This window comes from Myiozetetes cayanensis, unplaced genomic scaffold, assembly GCF_022539395.1.
Source record: "Myiozetetes cayanensis isolate MyiCay16 unplaced genomic scaffold, myiCay2020 scf6-25, whole genome shotgun sequence".
In the NCBI taxonomy this organism is placed as follows: domain Eukaryota; kingdom Metazoa; phylum Chordata; class Aves; order Passeriformes; family Tyrannidae; genus Myiozetetes; species Myiozetetes cayanensis.
This window is the reverse complement of record NW_026087853.1, coordinates 6,341,048-6,358,193: the sequence shown is the minus strand read 5'-3', so window position 1 is coordinate 6,358,193 and position 17,146 is coordinate 6,341,048. Positions and strand designations below refer to the sequence as shown.

The following is a 17,146-nucleotide window of genomic DNA, read 5'->3' as shown; positions in this document are numbered from 1 at the left end:
GCTGTGGAAATGCTTCTCAGTGAACCCTCCCTTGTTGTTTTTCTCTCCGAAGCCTTAAGAACAGTTCTTGAACAAAAATCTTAAAATAAAAGAGTCCTGGCAGATGATCTCACTATGTGCCCTGGGGTTTCCACGGCATTTAGTGAACCAGTGATTAGTGCATTTGTTGAAGGGGAGCAGATAAAGGAGTAACTGGGAACTGCACTGAAATAATCCCTTTCATCTGGCTTCGGGGTCCTGATGAAACCTGCTTTGGTGGTGGAAATACTCACCTGGGGACCTGGCTGTGCCCACACAGCCTCGCTGAGGAAAGGGCTGTTTGCTGGCAATGGCTCTGGGCACGGGGCAGAGGGCGGGGCGGGATGGGACAGGACATTCCTTACTGTTACTTCTTTCTTGAGACTGTTTTAATCTAAACCCTCACGTGCATCTGGAATGCCACCTGTTACTGGATTACTTGCAGCTGTTCCTGTGTCCTGCTCGGTGGGCAGGAGCTGGCAGATGCTGCCTTTTACAAAAGCAAGAAGCCCAGGTGAATGCAAAACACAGGAGAAACTCCCTCAAATGGGGAACGAGCAAGCACCAGTTCCTGTCTTGCTAATAAATAAACTGTTTTCCTCCAGGTGATGAATGCTCCCCCTGTTTTGCCCCTCCACTGCAGGGGCACACAGGGAGTCTGGGCATTAAACGAGGGTATTTCACGCACACAGGGGTTGCTCTGTGCCCGTGGCTGGCACACACCACCATGGAAAAACAGGGTCAGTGCTGCTGCTGTGCCCGAGACTCGGTGTGCATCTTCAGGGCGTGGGCTGGCACAGAGAAAGGACTCAGCTGATGACAATGGGGCTCACTGTTTGCCGTGGGATGTCAGCAACACAGCAGGGTTTATTTCTTAATGAAGTGAGTCACTCGATCGGTATCAAGTATCTGTTAAGCTGAGCGATGGGGTGGATCCAAGTGTTAGAGGACCTCGTTTTAAATATACTATTCACCACTCATGACTGGCTTGCCCTGTGTAAACAACATCAGTGAGAGATGAAAATACCTTAGGTTAATTCCATCTGGGCCTTCGAAGTCTCCTGCTTCCTTACAGAGCTGAGACTGATTTTCCAACAACATGAAATGCACCTCAAAGCCCTACATCCTATTACAAATAAGCCTTCCCTTGGAAAGGGAAAATCCAGAAGTACGGGGTAAGTAAAATCAGATAATCAGCGCAGTTATCTCACTTCTGCACTTAAGCTTATTCAGCTGAACTGGCTCACTGGTGCCCCAGAAAGGAAAACTGTGGGAAAGAGCAGCCAAAGGAGAGTAAGAAAAAGCTCCTCTCACTGCATTTGTGATGCTATTGGCTTTACCCTGTGCAGTTCTCAGCATCCTCAAAGTTGGAATTAAATCTTTGGGCATTAAGGATCTTTGGCACATGTACCTTAGCACCCCGGGGCTTTGTCGTTTTCAGGACTTTTCATCCCATTTGCTGTCACTGAAATCAGATGGAGTATTGCCTTTGACTTTAATGGCAGCGAGGTTGAGTCCTTAAATGCTTTGTTCCTGACTTTCTCCCTCTGAACATCAGAATCGACCTCAGTTAGGGGTGAGAAATACTTCATGTCACCTTTTTCTCTGCCCAGAAGAGTAAAAGGTTACTGAAACTGCCCAACTCCTTGATACACATCCAGAAATTGAATTTAAACCATTGATTGATGATGCTGGCAGAGAAAATCAGCTTGATCAGTATGAACAGGACTCCCTTGGGTTCTGATGAAGTGCTCAGTTGCAAGGTGGCGTTTGTGTGCAAAGCGGAGAGGAGAAAGGAGCCCTGGTACCTGTGACACTCTGAAATGAACCTCTCCCCACCACTGCTCTGGTGTCTTTGGGAGTTCAGCTGCCAACCACTTGGTTGAAGAAATAAACCCAATGTGTAATAATTATTCCCTCCCAATTTGACAGTGATGCTAATGGCAAACAAAGTCGCTGCTCAGTCTTGCACAGCACATGGTGCTATGTTGGATCTGGCTGCATTTGCCAATAGACAGGAATCCATGAAGTGAGAGCAAATAACTCATAATTTTTTAAGGGGTGACATTATATATATATATATTGTGGAGTTTTGACAGCAGAAGTGCTCTCAGTTGCTGATGCAAACCCCATGAACACAGGCTGAGGAGAAAGACTGTAGAGCCCAAAGTGGGTCAGGAGCAGAGACGAGCACTTACTCCGGGAGCACAGCAATCTGAACACTGCCAGCAGTGAGTCCTGTTCTTTCACAATCTGTTATCTCACAGAAGTGCTTGTGTTTAAGTCTTTCTTTGCTTGTAAATAAAAATATTTAGTTTTATTTTTCCTAAAAAAAAAAAAAAAAAGTATTGAAAGTATTTCAGGACTAGGAGGAGAACTGAATTTTATAGATTTTTACACAGTGTTCATGAAAGGATTGGAAAGCTAAATCAAGAATTACTGACAGTTTAGCTTTTTCTTAATCTGATTTGAAATAAAAATTAGGTTATTCATTAAAAGAATCCCAAGTACCTGGACTGATCAGTGACAAAATACAATAGCAAAAGAGAAGGGAGAGGGGATGTAGCTCTGCTGTTTTCTATCTCATGCTTGGTCAGCTTACTTATGTTAGCTTTGTTTAAACACTTTTGGGTTTAAAAAATGGGAAAAACTGTTCTGAAAAGTTTCTTATTTAAAATGAGTATACCTATAGATGAATGTGTAAAAGACAAGCTATTGGGGAAATTTTTAAATGTGTTTTTAGCCACTGCTAAGTTCTTGCTCAAGTAACTTAAATGGAGGCTGTAGTGCTCCTTATGGTAACTCTTATGTGATCCTTTCTGCTCACACAGTCCTGAACTCCCTCTGAGCCCCTCTGGCAGCTGCAGGATCCTGCACGGACCAGAGTCTTGTCTGGGCAGACCCACGTGCCACATCCCAACCCATGTTTCTGAGTAATATGAGTGACTCAGGAAACAAACGCATGTGACAGCTCACAAGCAGCTCTGTGAAGGCTTCCAATTTCACACTAACCAGACACATGATCCATCACCTTCTTCTGCTGATGTATCCTATGTATAGAGTGATTCAGTTAAGCAGCACTAGCCCTGCAGATTTCCAGACTCAAAATCCTGGTTTCAGGAAACTATTCCTTTTCCAAATATTCAACAAATAGATGACAGAGGAAAAGGTGTAATAAGGAAATAGAAGAGCAGAACTGCAACTAGCATCACCTGCTCAAGTCTGATTTGTTAGTCCTTGATGAAGATCTTTGGATGCACAAAGAGAAGCAAGTCATCCTTTAAGCAGTATCCATGAATAAGAAGGATGCTGACAGTACCCAGCACCGATCCTGCAGCGCTGTGGGAAAACAGCACAGGCTCAGTCCCCGGGCTGCCTCTTTTTTTTTTTTTTTTTTTTACTTACAGCAATAAAAGGGCTCAGGGTGTCTTGTGATAAACTACTGCCTGAAGCCCAATTCCATCTGTAATTGTTAGCACAGCTGATTATTGTCCCTGGGTTAAAGGAATCACCTGTTACTCTGGGCTCCGCTTCATGACTCAGCTCCTGAGCGCTGTTCGAGTGGCAGCGGGGAGAAGCTGCCAGGCTGGGATCCCCCTCTGTTTTCTTTGTGGAAATGGGATGTGGCTTTGCACGACAGGCGTTCGTGCTCTGCGAACTGTCTGAAGGGATTACACGGAGCGAGGCCGTAATCGTGTGCTCTGATATTGTTGATGTATTATAAATGATCCATTATTCATCCGCATGAGCAAAGCCAGAGGAATGGAAAATTAAAACGTGAAACTAGTGAGCACAAAAACCGAGCAAGTGATTCATGCTGTGTGGAAAATGGGCCTCACTGGGTGTAGGGCTGTAGCTCTGTAGAATTAAGTACAACTATAGGGGCTAATAATTTACCTCAGTAACAACATTTGGCTTGTTCTCGGTCCTGATAAATGCACATGCACCCTGGGTTAGACTTCCCCGTGTCTGCTTCCCCAGGTGCCTTTCAGCTCTCCCAGATGGCTGAGGGAGGTGGGGTTCTGTTCTTTCCCCGTGAACATGGGGATAAGAGGGCAGAACAGATTTTGCCTAGCACGCAAAACCAACATAGCAATTAACCAGATTTGATTTGCCTTGTGTTCCCTCCTCTCTCATCTCCAGCTATCTAGGTTCCGAGGGTTTCTTATTCACTCTCTATTCCAAGCTCTTCTCCTTTGGAGGGGTCCTGTAAGAAGCATGAATACCACCACCTGCCTCCTGCAGAGCTGCAGGAGAAGCTGGAAGGACTGCACATTGCATGGGGTGCTCAGAGCTTCCAGCATGACTCCCTCAGAGACAGCTTTCTGCTCTCCTTGCTTTCATCATTTTCAGCTCCAAGACTAATTCTGAAAACGCATCCATAATGCTGTGGCCTTGGACTATTCTTTCCCTGCATTAGAATATTTATATAGTCCATTTTTCCAAGGAATCACAGCAGAAAAGCTGCAGATTGGCTTGTCTGATTATTCTCTCACTCCTTGCTGTAAAGGTTCTTTCATCTCTCTGCTGAGCAGTGAAGTTTCAAGAGGGAAAAGCAAACGAAACATGGTTTATATTCAGATATAAAATTCTCACTCAAAGAGAAATGGATTTTTTTTTCTCTGGGGAAGAAGAATTAATTTCCTCTCCTGTATTTTGAACGTCATTCCTTCCTTACAGATCTTTCAGCGAGAAATGAAGGACCCATTAACTATCACCAAACTGATCATGCACCACAGAAAACCAGAAGCCCTTGGAGGCGATGCGAAGTCCCCAAGCAACAAACTGAAACTTTAAAACTAGTAAAGGAATGAAGGAGTGAAACACCCCAAATGCCCAGTTAGTCAGTTTTATTATCATATCATGTGTGGTCTCTGTGAAAATCTAACCACATCTCACCAAACTCTGAGACCATCAAAAAGATGTTGCATGTGCACACCCCATAATAAAGCTATTAGATACCCAAGAGGAGGTTTCTAATGTGAGTCATGCTACCCAGGAAGAGATGAGGCAGGGCAGCCAATTCACTTTTAAACAGCAGCATGAGCCTAGTGCAAAATCAGCAAATCCAGGTGACCTGGATATTGCACACAGTGTTTTATTCACAGCCTCAGAAAGGCCTAAATCTCAACCAAGCTGCAAATCTAACTCCCTGCACTGATTTGGAGAAAGGAGGGAGAGTGCAGATGCAAACAATAGCTTCCAAGATTTATTTGTGTTCTGTAGCACCCACCTAATTTTCCAGAAAACTTGGAGAGAGGAGGACCAAGGGTTGTGAGACAAAGGAGTAAGAGCATGGTTCTGGGTGACTGCACAGAGGAGAAGCCTTATTGAGACCTTAAAAGACAGCTGGGAAAAGAGATGAGTTTCAGGTATAGCATTAGTCTTTCATTTTCTTAGTTTACACTTTTTTAATCTCTAGGAGCTTTTGGCTTTTAACAAGGGAACAAGTTATAACAGAGCAGCACTGCAGAACAGCCCTTGGGGTGCCTATGAACCAGAACAGGTTTAGGAATCAGCAGCTCAAGGCCCACAATCATCATCCAGTGAGCTGCAAAAGGAAAAAGTCATCCTGCCAGATGTTACCTAGGGCCTTCCAGCAAGGCTGCTCATTAATTTTAAGAAACAGCCCTTTTATGAAGACCAAACTGACCAGGAGCTGGGCACAGCAGAACAGTGCCAGAGCCAAGATGGTGAGAACATTGGGTATGCTCTCTGGATACAGCCAACATGAGACAGACAGGAGCCTGAAGCAGCCCTTCCTTCCCAACCATGGCAAGATATTCTCAGTTACCTAACTTAGTTCAGTGGTCCTGCTTGTTCCCCAGTACAACTTCCCTGTTTCTGGACAGAACACGTCCCTACCAGGAACACCCATCCCTTGGGGCAGGAGAGGATGGCAGCACATCAGCCTCTGCCTGGGACAAATCTTGCAGATGGTAAACCTGGAGAGAGGATACAACAGACAGAAAGTGTAGGGTGGAGGGGTTAGGCTTAAGTACAGGTTGGAGCACATCTTCACCTGGACTGAGCAATAAACGTGATGGAAACCTCAAGAGCTCCTGGAGACGGATGTGAGCAATGCAAAAGCTGGAATTTAAGAGGTGGAACAAGGAGGAAGGGAGTGTTGGAGAGATGGGTCTGGTGGGAAAGAATCCTCTCATCTCTGTAGCTAAGATTTGCCTCTTGTGCATTTTCTACCTACCAGAGCTGCATTTCACAAATGCCACTAGCACACAAGTTCATAGAGAAGAGCCTGCAGAAAGAACTTGAGCGTATATTGATAGTAGATGAATAAATTGTGTGGTATGGCTTCTCTAGCCAAGGTGTCTCCAGTGATGGCCAAACAATACAATTCCTATCTTAGACCTCAAGTGTTCAAGCCAAAAGTTATATATACAATATATAACAATATATATAATGACCAATATACAGAGGACCCACAGATGGAATTTCACAGACTATTGTAATTTCCCTGGAAAGCCTGGAAATCTATGAGCAAGTAATTTTCTCTCATGAAAGATTTAAGCTTTTTAAAGTGGCACTTTTCCAGAAGAAAGAAAGGTGGTGCAAATAAAAAAATACTGGTTTTAATTTTGACTGCACCTGCTGACCCTGACCTGGTGGCAGATGGAACACGCTGAACATTTCATAACACATAAATACTGTGTCTCCACACAGGATGGACTCAGGACTTCACACAGTCTGATACACTGAATGGCCACCCTTCCTCCTGCACCTACTGACATCTCACAAGGCAACTAAAAGCTGATTTCAAAGCCAGTGATCCTTCCCAGGGGTCCCACAGCCTTTTGAATCCTTTTGTCTTGCATTTCAATCAGCCATTTCAACAATGTCAGTTCACCACTGTCTATTTATTCTGAAAACAGGGATATCCCTCAGGTTTGGGCACATCCATGAATCTGCACACCTCATCAGTGATCACAAACAAGGAAGGACAAGCACAGTTGGTAGCAATAAGGGTGTAGCTAAAGGCTTTTGCATCAAGTCACACCTTTCCCCCAACCTCTACCCTGAGAAGTCTGTGCATGCTCCAAGTCCAGAGAAGTGTGAGACTGAGGATACCAGCGTGGGTTGATACCTGGTTAGAATCTTTCCATGATCCTTTGAAGTATCCATACAAGACAGAGCAGCAAGAATTACGAGAAAAATGACACCCTTAAGCCAAGACAGACTTCTATTCTGAAAAAACTACTTGAATGCAATCTGCTGCTGTGTAATATATATGCCAGAGGGACAAAATATGGTGTAAAGATTTCAGCAAGCTGAGATCCAGCTTACATATTTGGCCTGTTTAATCCAAGGATGAAAATAATTACACAAAGTCAGTCTAAGCAATCCCAGAAGGATTTGAACATATGAAATATAGTCATTGCGAGAAGCGGAAGGAAGGGAGAGCTACACCAGTTTCAGTTCCCCTTGGCTTTCTTAGGTTTGTGTGTGAATTTGGCCCAGAAAACTGTCTGGCACTGGGGATGGTGATCATTCATCCTTTCTATTTGCACAAGAATGTGGGAAGGGCTTAGAAAAAGCTCCTCTTCTCCCATCTGGGGGCCTGGGTGGATGCCAGTTAAGTTCAATGATGCATAACCATTTCAAGAAGCTCCTTGCCACTCTCTATTTTGCAGGCATTTGTAAAGGAAGCAAACGTACATGCCACAGCAGCACCTAGGTTGCTCTGCCAGGATGGGGAGTATCTTACTTTTCTCTGCTTGTCGTGAGAGCAATACCAGGCAAAGGGAAATAAAACCAGTTTAACACCTTAGCACACATCCAACAAGATTTTCAGACCCCAGCAGCTGGGGAAAAGAGAGAGAAGAAATCTGACACACAGGTAAAAAGTCTTGAAGTGGTACGAGCTCAGAGAAGCAAGACACTGCATCTTCTTGGGGGCACCAGGTGCCTCTCCTCCTGCACATCAGCAGCCAGGCAGCACAAGGCAAAGCAACAAGGTGTGCTGCAAGATGGGAGCTCCTACCTGGAAGCCGTGGGCAGGTTTCGGTCCTGGTCTCGGTCTCCTGGCTGACAGCTGTCCCTGCTGAGATGAATGAGGTGCTTTGGGTCATTCATGCACCCAGGTCCCAGGGTGGGGCCAATGGGGAGGTGCTGGCTCCAAACCCCGCCCCACATCATGTGAGCCCTGCACGGTGAGGTCTTCCCAAAGGCCACTCCCGTCTCTCATGTTTCTGCAAACCCTCAGGAGCCTCCCTGCGTGTTGAGCGGCCGATTGCAGAGCCTGCCTTGCTTTTGAGTGCTCGCCAAGACTTCGTTTGTTTTCTCTTCAGTTTCAAACATTCTTTGTGTCTTTCTGGCTCGATTAATTAGCTACAATGCTCAGCCTCTCCAGTTTTTTGGGTTTTTTTGCTGCCCAAATAACATCTGATCAGACACAGAGAGACTTCAAAGCCCTGACTGAGGCCATGCTGAAAAAAGAAGGTGCTCTCTGCCTATGGCAGGTTGATCCAGCAGATGCACAGAACATCTGAGAAGACATGGTGGCTTGGGGTTAATGTCATAGTAGGGTTTGTACCTTGGTTTCTGCAGTGCCCTGCAGCCAAAACTACCACATCTTTGCTCCCAGTCCTGGCACAGATCACTGAATTAAGGTAATAGCGAGGTCACTATCAACACCTGCAGTTGCAGGAGGGGTGGCTAGGACATAGAGAGGATGACACTGAAAACTCATTGGCTGCAAGGGAGCATCTCCAAGGATTCCTCAGAAGCTATCAAGGGTGAGAAGACGGAGAAAGAAGCACCTGGAGGAATGGGAGGAATAGTCTGAGACTGCTCAGAGGGAGAGGCAGGGAGAAAGACAGAAAGGCCACGCATAGCCAAGAAGATCAGGAGGAAAAACGGGCTCAGATATTTGGAGTGATTCTATCAGGTGGACCATCAAAATGCATTTTAGAAGTTTGTTGGAGCTGGACCGTTCTTACAGCCCCATGATGTTGCTTGTCTTTACCTACCACAAGGCAGTTTGTCCAGGGGTTAAAACTGCAGTTTTCAGCCATGTGGAAAGCTGTTGTAATCTGCCTCTATTACATAACCCAGCAAATATTTTGCTAAAGTTCAGTTTAATTGCAGGATTGATGGTGGTGAGAAGCATATTCTCCTTTATAAACTTTTCCCCTTTGGAAATCAGCGTAGTGACATGCAAATGGCAGCTTTTCCTATTTGCCAGTGGCCGAGCAAAGAGAGTGTGTTCCCCCTCATACCAGTCATGTTCTGCTTACAAGGAAAAGGTTAACATCTCTGCTTTTCCTGCTCACTCCTGCTGTGGCACAGAACAGAGATCAGAGTGCAAGAGACAAGCATGACACAAGTCAAGCAAAGAACTGGAAATAGGGTAGGGAGGAGGTAAGTTATCCTTAGACCAAATTAGGTGGAACCCAGCTATTCTTGTGCTGTTTTGCTGAGGTCGTTCTGGATTAAGAGAGGACACAAAGGGGAAGAGAGTGAGACAAGAAAAGTCTTGTTATTTTGCTTTTCCCTGAGACTGTTTATGGGTTGCTTGACATAATTTCATGATCGTTCATGGCAAAGCTTTCTTAGGATGTTTTCTTCCTCCTCCCTTTATTGCCACTGTTGCCTTTCTGGTGATGCAGGATCTGTGTAGCTTCCTCCAAGTCCCATGTTTTCTTCTGCTCCTCCTCATGTGTGTAGGGACTGAAGCCCAACCATGCTTCTCTTTTCTTACAGTGTTGTTCTCCCTTCTCTGAAATACAGAGAACAGCTGTTGAAGGCTCAGAAACTCTGACTGTTGGGCCACATCACCAATTGCTTTGTCCTTCACAGCAGCTTGAGATCCAGCTTCTTCACACTCTGCTGCTAAGGCTCACCTTCTTCATCATTTCTGTACCTTCTGTTTTAATCCTTTCTGGTTTTCTAATCATAGCTTTAATCCCCATTTACTAAAGCTTTTTGTTGTCCAACTACCTCTTCCAGTTACACTAGTGTGAATCCAGAGTAAATCTGCTGGTGTAATTGGGATTATAAGATATGAGATGACTGTACGTTCCATGAGCCAGAGCCAAAACCAATGTCACCACTGTCAGCATCTTTCTCGCTACTGTTCCCAATATCAAAGAGAGATTGTAGTCTGGGAATGGTGATACTAATCATCAGACATGGAGTTAAGTTGCATAATTTGCCTACTTCAACCTTCTCCAGGTGCTTTTCAGCCATTAATTAAATATAGGAGACCAATAAAGACAAGGGTTATCATTTTCAGGGTGAGGCACTAAGAAGGCAGCAATGTTCTCAGAGGCACATATCAAGAGTCCAGCCTGGCTGTGGTGAAATCCCACATTGAATTTATTAGTTCAAAATCAGCAATACGATTCAAAAGAAAAGTCCCTGTCTCTTGTCCCTGTTCTACCAAAATGTTGATCCCACTGGAAAAATGGGTGCCACAGAATGGGTGCTGAGTCTTTTCCATGTCACAGTCGTTTAAAATTTGGGGTTGTTGGAGGAATCCTTTCTTTTCATTTTGTTAAATATTGTCAGAGGAAATTTGAATATGACTGTCTGTGACAAGCCGCTCCATATGGCATTGGCTTCTCTGGGGGCTATCACGTTTCCCCTTCCACTCCATGGCAGCAGGCTCCAGGTCCCTCAGGATTCAGGGGTGGATTTACCCCTTTGATGCTACTGCTGAGTTCCAAAGGGATTTACTGATGTTGATCATCAGTCCAACCTGAACATTGCTTTGGTACTGCCAGACTTCAAAAACAAAAGCATGAAGAACCTGATGTGTTCTGCATTCATCCACATTCACAGCATCTCTCCTGAACAACACCTGATGCCACCATAGCTTAAAGCATTCTGCTCCATGCTCTGTGTCATGAACTTAAAGATAAAATATAAGCCTGGAAAACTTCCCAGATTGTGCAATGCATTTGCCTTCTGTGCCCTAAGAAAAGGGTGAAGGTGATAGAGCTGTTTCCTCTTCTTTTTTTGTCCATAGGTGCGTGTCATGTTCTCACACTGGGCTAGACTACTGGTTTGGTAGTCTGCTGTGTGTTTCATTAGACAAAGTTTGTGTTGAGGTGAGATGGAAAGCCCTGTGGCAGTGAAGGACAGATGAAACAGTTTTGTTTCTTGTCTCTTACAAATTCTACAAACACAGCATTAAATGCAGGTAAAAGAGTGTATGTATAATGCAGGCGTGTAATTACAATTCATTTATTAGCACTAATTTACTAATATTTCTCCCACAGCAATTCTAACAAGTAGATAGATTGTTTTTAATTTTTTTTTTTTTTTTACAGGCTATTCTGACAGAGGAAGTCACACTGATAAAAATCTAATGGTGCAATTGTACTGAAGAAAAGTCTGCAAGTACAGCCAGGACTAATTACTCCAACCTCAAACCTGGCTGCTCTCCTCACGGCGAGGCTCTGTGCAGGCACATGGGCTGGCAGGGTTAGTAGAGGAACAAACTAATGGAGACACAGGAATGAAAGGTTACAGTTGTGCAACTCTTATGGCCCCAAAGATACTTGGACACCAAATGAGGGTGTTACGCCAGCAAGGTACAGAGACACTACTATTTAGTCATAGTATCTCCTACTAGTATACATATAGGGTTAAGCCTAGAAAAATCTGGATCCGGTAGGCATTTTCAAACTCATCTGTGTCTCATGACTGAACAGAGTTATGTAATTGTCTGTGTTGCCATAAAGGCAGGGGTGTATCCTTGAGACAAGGCTAATCCGTTGGTGTTTGAGAGATTGGTGGTCTTCACTTCCCAGGATGAACAGGCTCTAGCACGGGCTGGCCAGGATGGAGGAATCTCCCTTGTGCAGAATACCAGCTCTGTGTGCCTTTTCTTTCGCATCAACACTGCCCATGGGAACTGTTTATTATCCCTTCTCCTGCACCTCCTGACTGCCAAAGTGTACCCCAAAGGTACACTCTAAGTTAGACCAGGGAGAAAACAACCCTCCTGCAACCTCACTGCCAACAAAAATCTCGTGGGGATATCCCACTGCTAAGTAATGGGCCCTGAGCACCCCACACGTCCAGGTTACCCGTGGTGGCTGCACTGGCAGACGCTATGGGACAGATGCACTGGGGATGGGATTGTGGCTGGGACAAGGGCGTGAGGCACAGAGCTTCTGGGGAACGCCTCATCTGCACAGGACACCAGCACACCAGCACTGGGAGACTGTGGGTGCTGCAAGCTCGGATCCAGGATTATTTTACAGCCACTCCTCTGTATGGACAATCCCAGCCCTGCTGTTTGTTTGACTCTTTGTCTTGGCAGCGGGTCCCCACATTGAAGCGAGGGTGTCATTTATCTCCGGCGACGGCACTCAGCAGATCGAGGAGCAATAGCAGCAGCCCCAGAGGCCCTGGATGGTGGGGGCTCTCCCTGGCATTTGCTTCACATTCCTCCACCTCTCACACAGTAACAAGGGCCCTGGCAAAGAGGCTGCTGCAGCCAGAGTGCTTTGGACAGGAACAGATGGTGCACAAACCACTGGGTAAAATGTATCGCAAGCTCGAATTGCTCAGGGAAGAGCACTCTACCAAAGTGGACTTGAGATGTCTGCTGATTCTTCTTCCTTCTTGAAATTTTTGAAATGCAGCAATAAAGAAAAATCAACATTTTTCAGCTGGTTTTGGTTTGCTGCTGGGGTATGTCCGTTCCTCACATGAATCAGAAGCTGTGGCAAACACAATGTGCTGTGCCTCTGACGGGTACATACCATCCCCGTTTCTTGCAGCTAGATGGAGAACAGCAACACACTTCATTGCACAGAGGATGGACAAAGAAAGCTTTGTTGCCTGTGGGGCTCTGCCATGCCGATGTTTCTTTTCCACTTGTGCTCATAAGTCACCAAAGGGCCCGTGCGTACCCATTGGAAATAGAAGTGTGAAACTAATAACTAAAAATATAAACTCTGGAGAGAAGCAGATGAGTCAGGAGGGAGGGAAGACAGAGAGAATCCAGAGGGATGCAATTTACTGAGCCTGATTCACGATGCTGGCAGGGAGCTCCCTGCCAGAGCCGGATGAATCAGATTCCCTTTCAGTCTGTGCTGGCACCACAGTTATTTTGGTGTCACCATGGGTAGAACGAGAGTAGATATTGGGAAGTATTACTGGGCAGAGAGTGAGTGTCTGCTGAAACTGAAACAACTTGTGTCATTTTAACATTATATTCACTGAAAGAAGTAAAAGGACGGAAAATGAAATATGCTGGTGTGCCAGGTCAGAGCTTCTCCTGACAGTCAGGAGAGTGTTCCTCACCCGAGCTGGGGGTCTGGCTCCTACAGGTTTTGTTTATCTCTGTCTCATAATGGGGCTGGAATAGATGATGTTAAAGCTCATAGACATCTTTGGAAAATATTTCTAAGAAAAAAATGCAACTGAGCTGGCATTTTGTTTTAGATCCTCAAAATTTGTGTACCATATTCACCAGCTCATTGACACTCAGCCTTTGGCATGGCAGATAAGATCAGAGAAAAAGGGATGTCACTGGGCTTTTAGTGTTTTTTAGGATGTCACAGCTTGCAATGGAGTCCTGCTCAGGAACTTTCACAGCTCCAGCTGATCTCAGGAACCCACCTGTTATTCTCACACAGTGCAAAGATGAACCCAAGAGCTTAGAAGCAGCAATCTTGTGGTTCAGGTGCCCATTCAGGCAAAGGGCTAAGGCATGTGTTTTTCTATGACCCTGTGCTTCAATCCAGTGGCAATCAGCAGGCCTTGCACACTTGCTCAAGTGTCTTACTGAATGGGGTCTTTTAAAATGGCCATTAGCTTCCGAGGATTTAGATGACGCCCCAAACAAGTTAAAGAATAGGTTTAGAAAGCATTTGTGCTAGAAAGACCTTTATATTTTGGGATTTGGCCAATTGCCACGGTTTGCTGATTCAGACGTTCTCTTCTCCTCCTTCTTGTTGTTCTGACTCAAAAATTATCCATGAAAAACATGTTCATCAACAACAGCAGAATGCTCCCAGCATCCTCCAGATGTCAGATCCAAGTGCATGCCTGTGCTTGCCTGGCCAATAAAGAAAACTGGCAAATTTTTGTTTATCTGTTTCTCACCTGTGTCATCATGACAGTCAGCTAAAGCAAGGGCAGATGAATATAGCCAGCAGAGACAGCAGCTTACAAAACGAGCCTATTTTTAACCAGCCTTCTTTCCATGCTGTGGAGGAAACGAGGCGTTTAATACGCACTGCTTGATGTGGGATTCACGGTGTGGTTTCCTCCACCCTTGCTGGGATGAGCCTGCCTCATCACCATGCTGATGTTCCTTTCTCAAACCCATATCACATGCCTGGGCAGCCAGCCAGCCTACCTGTCTGAGGAAAACAGAACTGCTTTTCCCTGCCACACCCTGACCTCTGAGGGAGAGATTACCTATTGTCAAGAAACATCAGCAATAACTGTTTGGAAAACAGATGCCTGTCAAATTTCACATGCAACCTTCTTCCCCTGCCTCATCCTTTCCCAGCTCAGACTTTGCTGTTGATGCCATGGCCCCGATCCTGCTCTGCACCTACCAAGTACTGGGATCTAGTTGATGTTGGGGCATGACCCAGTGCAGAAGATGCTCCCCTTGGGTGTGACCCACCACAGCATCCTTTCACACCACCAGAAAACTGGTACCAGAGAAATAACAACCCATGTTCGTGACATGGTTGAGTCTTGATTCCTTAGAGAAAAAAAAAAATCCCAAAAATCCAACCCAAACCTTTTTGCTGATCCGTGAGGAAAGCCTGGAGGTTGGTTCTGTGGAGTGCTCTGTTAGTGCTCTGATTTTATTTGTTTCTGTTAGGTAGCACCCAAAAGTCCCAAGAATGTCTCTGATGTGATAAATAGTAAGAGTCGTAAGAGCCACAAAACTAGTTTGTTTGCTAAATAAGTAAATCTGTGCAGGCAGACAAACATTAAGGAAATGATACTACTGGAAAAGTCACATTTATAAAAGAAAATATTTTCACCAAAACTATGTCAAATATATTTTGAATAAATCATATTAAAATACTGTCAGAGTGTAATCCTAAAACATTTTGCTATAACCTTATAGCAATTCAATTAGTTAATCTAAACACCAGGTAACAAGCAGGGCGTTGGACTGTATCTTTTGCTGGGTGGAGAGATATAACTTATTCCTTGAGTTGTCTCCTTGATTTCAACAAGGCAACTTAGGCAATAATAGCGACTGGGAGTTTGACAAGCAGTTTCTGACTTTCCATTGTTTTGGAAAATATAATCCTGACTATTTACAAAAGAAAGCAGAAATAATCAGACTTTTTTTAACAAAAAAAAAAGCTCTCTACTTTTAGGCTATCAAAATGTTTACAGACTGTGTTTTGTAGATTATAACTTCTTCTACGAGAATAAATAGCGAGGAAATTTATTGCAGAATGTAGATAAACACAGCTTTTTGTATATTTTAGGGAGAAAAAGATACTGTAGAAATTTCAGATTCTTGGCATTTTTGTAGGCACAACTTTAAGACTACAAGTTGCTTATTTTAAAACAGGTCAATCTCTGCATAAACTAAAGAGCAGATTTGTAATTTATTGATACTCTTCTGCCAGCTAAGAACTGTTTTTTGTTACTCCTTTGACTCATTCCTCCAGTCATCACTGTTCTGTTTCAGTGATATTTTATATTAAAATGTGTATCTTTTCCCCTTTAAAAAAAAAAAAAACAGGTTAAATTGCTAATTTCCTTCTGCTCTGCAGTAGGGAAACCCAGGGAAAAAAACCCTTTCTCCCAGAGTGCCGTTTTGTCCAGCCAACAGACCGAATACAGAGCATAGGACACATTGAATTAGCAAACATATACTACATGGCACAGCTTTAGCTATTGTAAATGCCAGGTGGGCTGTATCATGCACTGACTCCTGCTGCTTGCTTCCTAATTGCTATGAGAAATGAAGGGCAAGCTCGTGAAGTAAGGCATGCAACCTGAAACAGGTAAGTTAGACACAGCTGAATTTAATTTGTTTACAGAGTCAAAGGTTTCTTTAAGCATAGCTTCAACATAACGCAGGAAAGTTTAGAGGAGGTAAAGACAGGCTTTTCTTAACTCTATTTTTCCTTATCTGATTCATGCAGCATCAGAGAAAGCCACACCCCAGCAGCTGCAGGGTTTTCCTGGGAGGCTGAGTCGCAGCGAGAGCAGAGCAGAGGAAAGCAGAAGCAGAATACAGAAAAGTATAGAAAATGTAAGCCCACCACTGGCTGGAGATCCTGGCCAGTTAGGAAGAACTAGATGAAAGCAGTCACACATCTTGGTAGGTTATGGTGGTACAGCAATAACAAGGGAGGAAAACTTTGTCTTTTCAGAGGCTCCCGGTGAAGGATCAGTCCCAATCCAGAGGAGGAGACTTTGTGATTCTGTGCTGCAGGAAAAGTGCAGCTAGACTGAAACTAAATGCTGACACACTCCTCAGCCTCTCGGTGAATATACATCCTTGGATGCCAACCAGATTATTCTGGGCTGCCCTGCATTGCATTATGCCTCACTGATCACTGCTTGCAGAGCTGGAGCTTCAGGTCATTGCAGAGAGAGGAGGAGTGGTGTGGATGTTCCTAACAGAGTCTGAAGACACTTAGGGAGATTGATGAAGGATGCCAGGGCTGCCAGGCTGCCCGATTGGCTGCTGCACTCCCCAAGCTCCAGCTGAGAGGCCACACTGACACGAGAGCACAGCAGCCTCCCAGTGATGGAGAGAGCCAGGAGCGGCAGTATTCTGCATGCTTCCCTGCGAAAACACAGGGAAGCGTGCAAGAAGGGTGAGCAGACACTGGGATTTTCACTTCCCTGTGAGGCAAGGCCTGACCCAACCACCCCTGAAGCCAGCAGAGGAGATCCCACTCATCTGTCAGTGCTTAAAATCACATACTTAAAGCCTGGATACACATCAGAGGAAGGGGTTTGGGGCACATTTTGGAAATGAACTTGAATTTGCAGCCAGCTATTTACCGCCACCAAGGATGAAGAAGTACAAAATATATATCAGATTTTCTGTGTTGAACTTATTATAAGGCTAAGACATTTCATTAGTAATTTTTACAAAACAGGGAAGTCATGCTGCCCGTTCCACATTCAACCAGCCTGGGGTCCAAAACCA

The 17,146-nt window shown here is 44.7% G+C and overlaps 1 protein-coding gene across 1 annotated transcript in view; it reads right to left on the bottom strand.

Annotated features, from left to right (window-relative positions):
* The window catches only part of AHNAK2 (AHNAK nucleoprotein 2), a 74,219-nt gene extending 57,656 nt beyond the window's left edge, over positions 1-16,563 (bottom strand). The window contains 1 exon segment of the mRNA XM_050335587.1: positions 16,248-16,563. Within this exon segment, the coding sequence (XP_050191544.1) occupies positions 16,248-16,302 (55 nt within the window). The 5' untranslated portion in view covers positions 16,303-16,563.
* Positions 16,564-17,146: the final 583 nt, after the last annotated feature.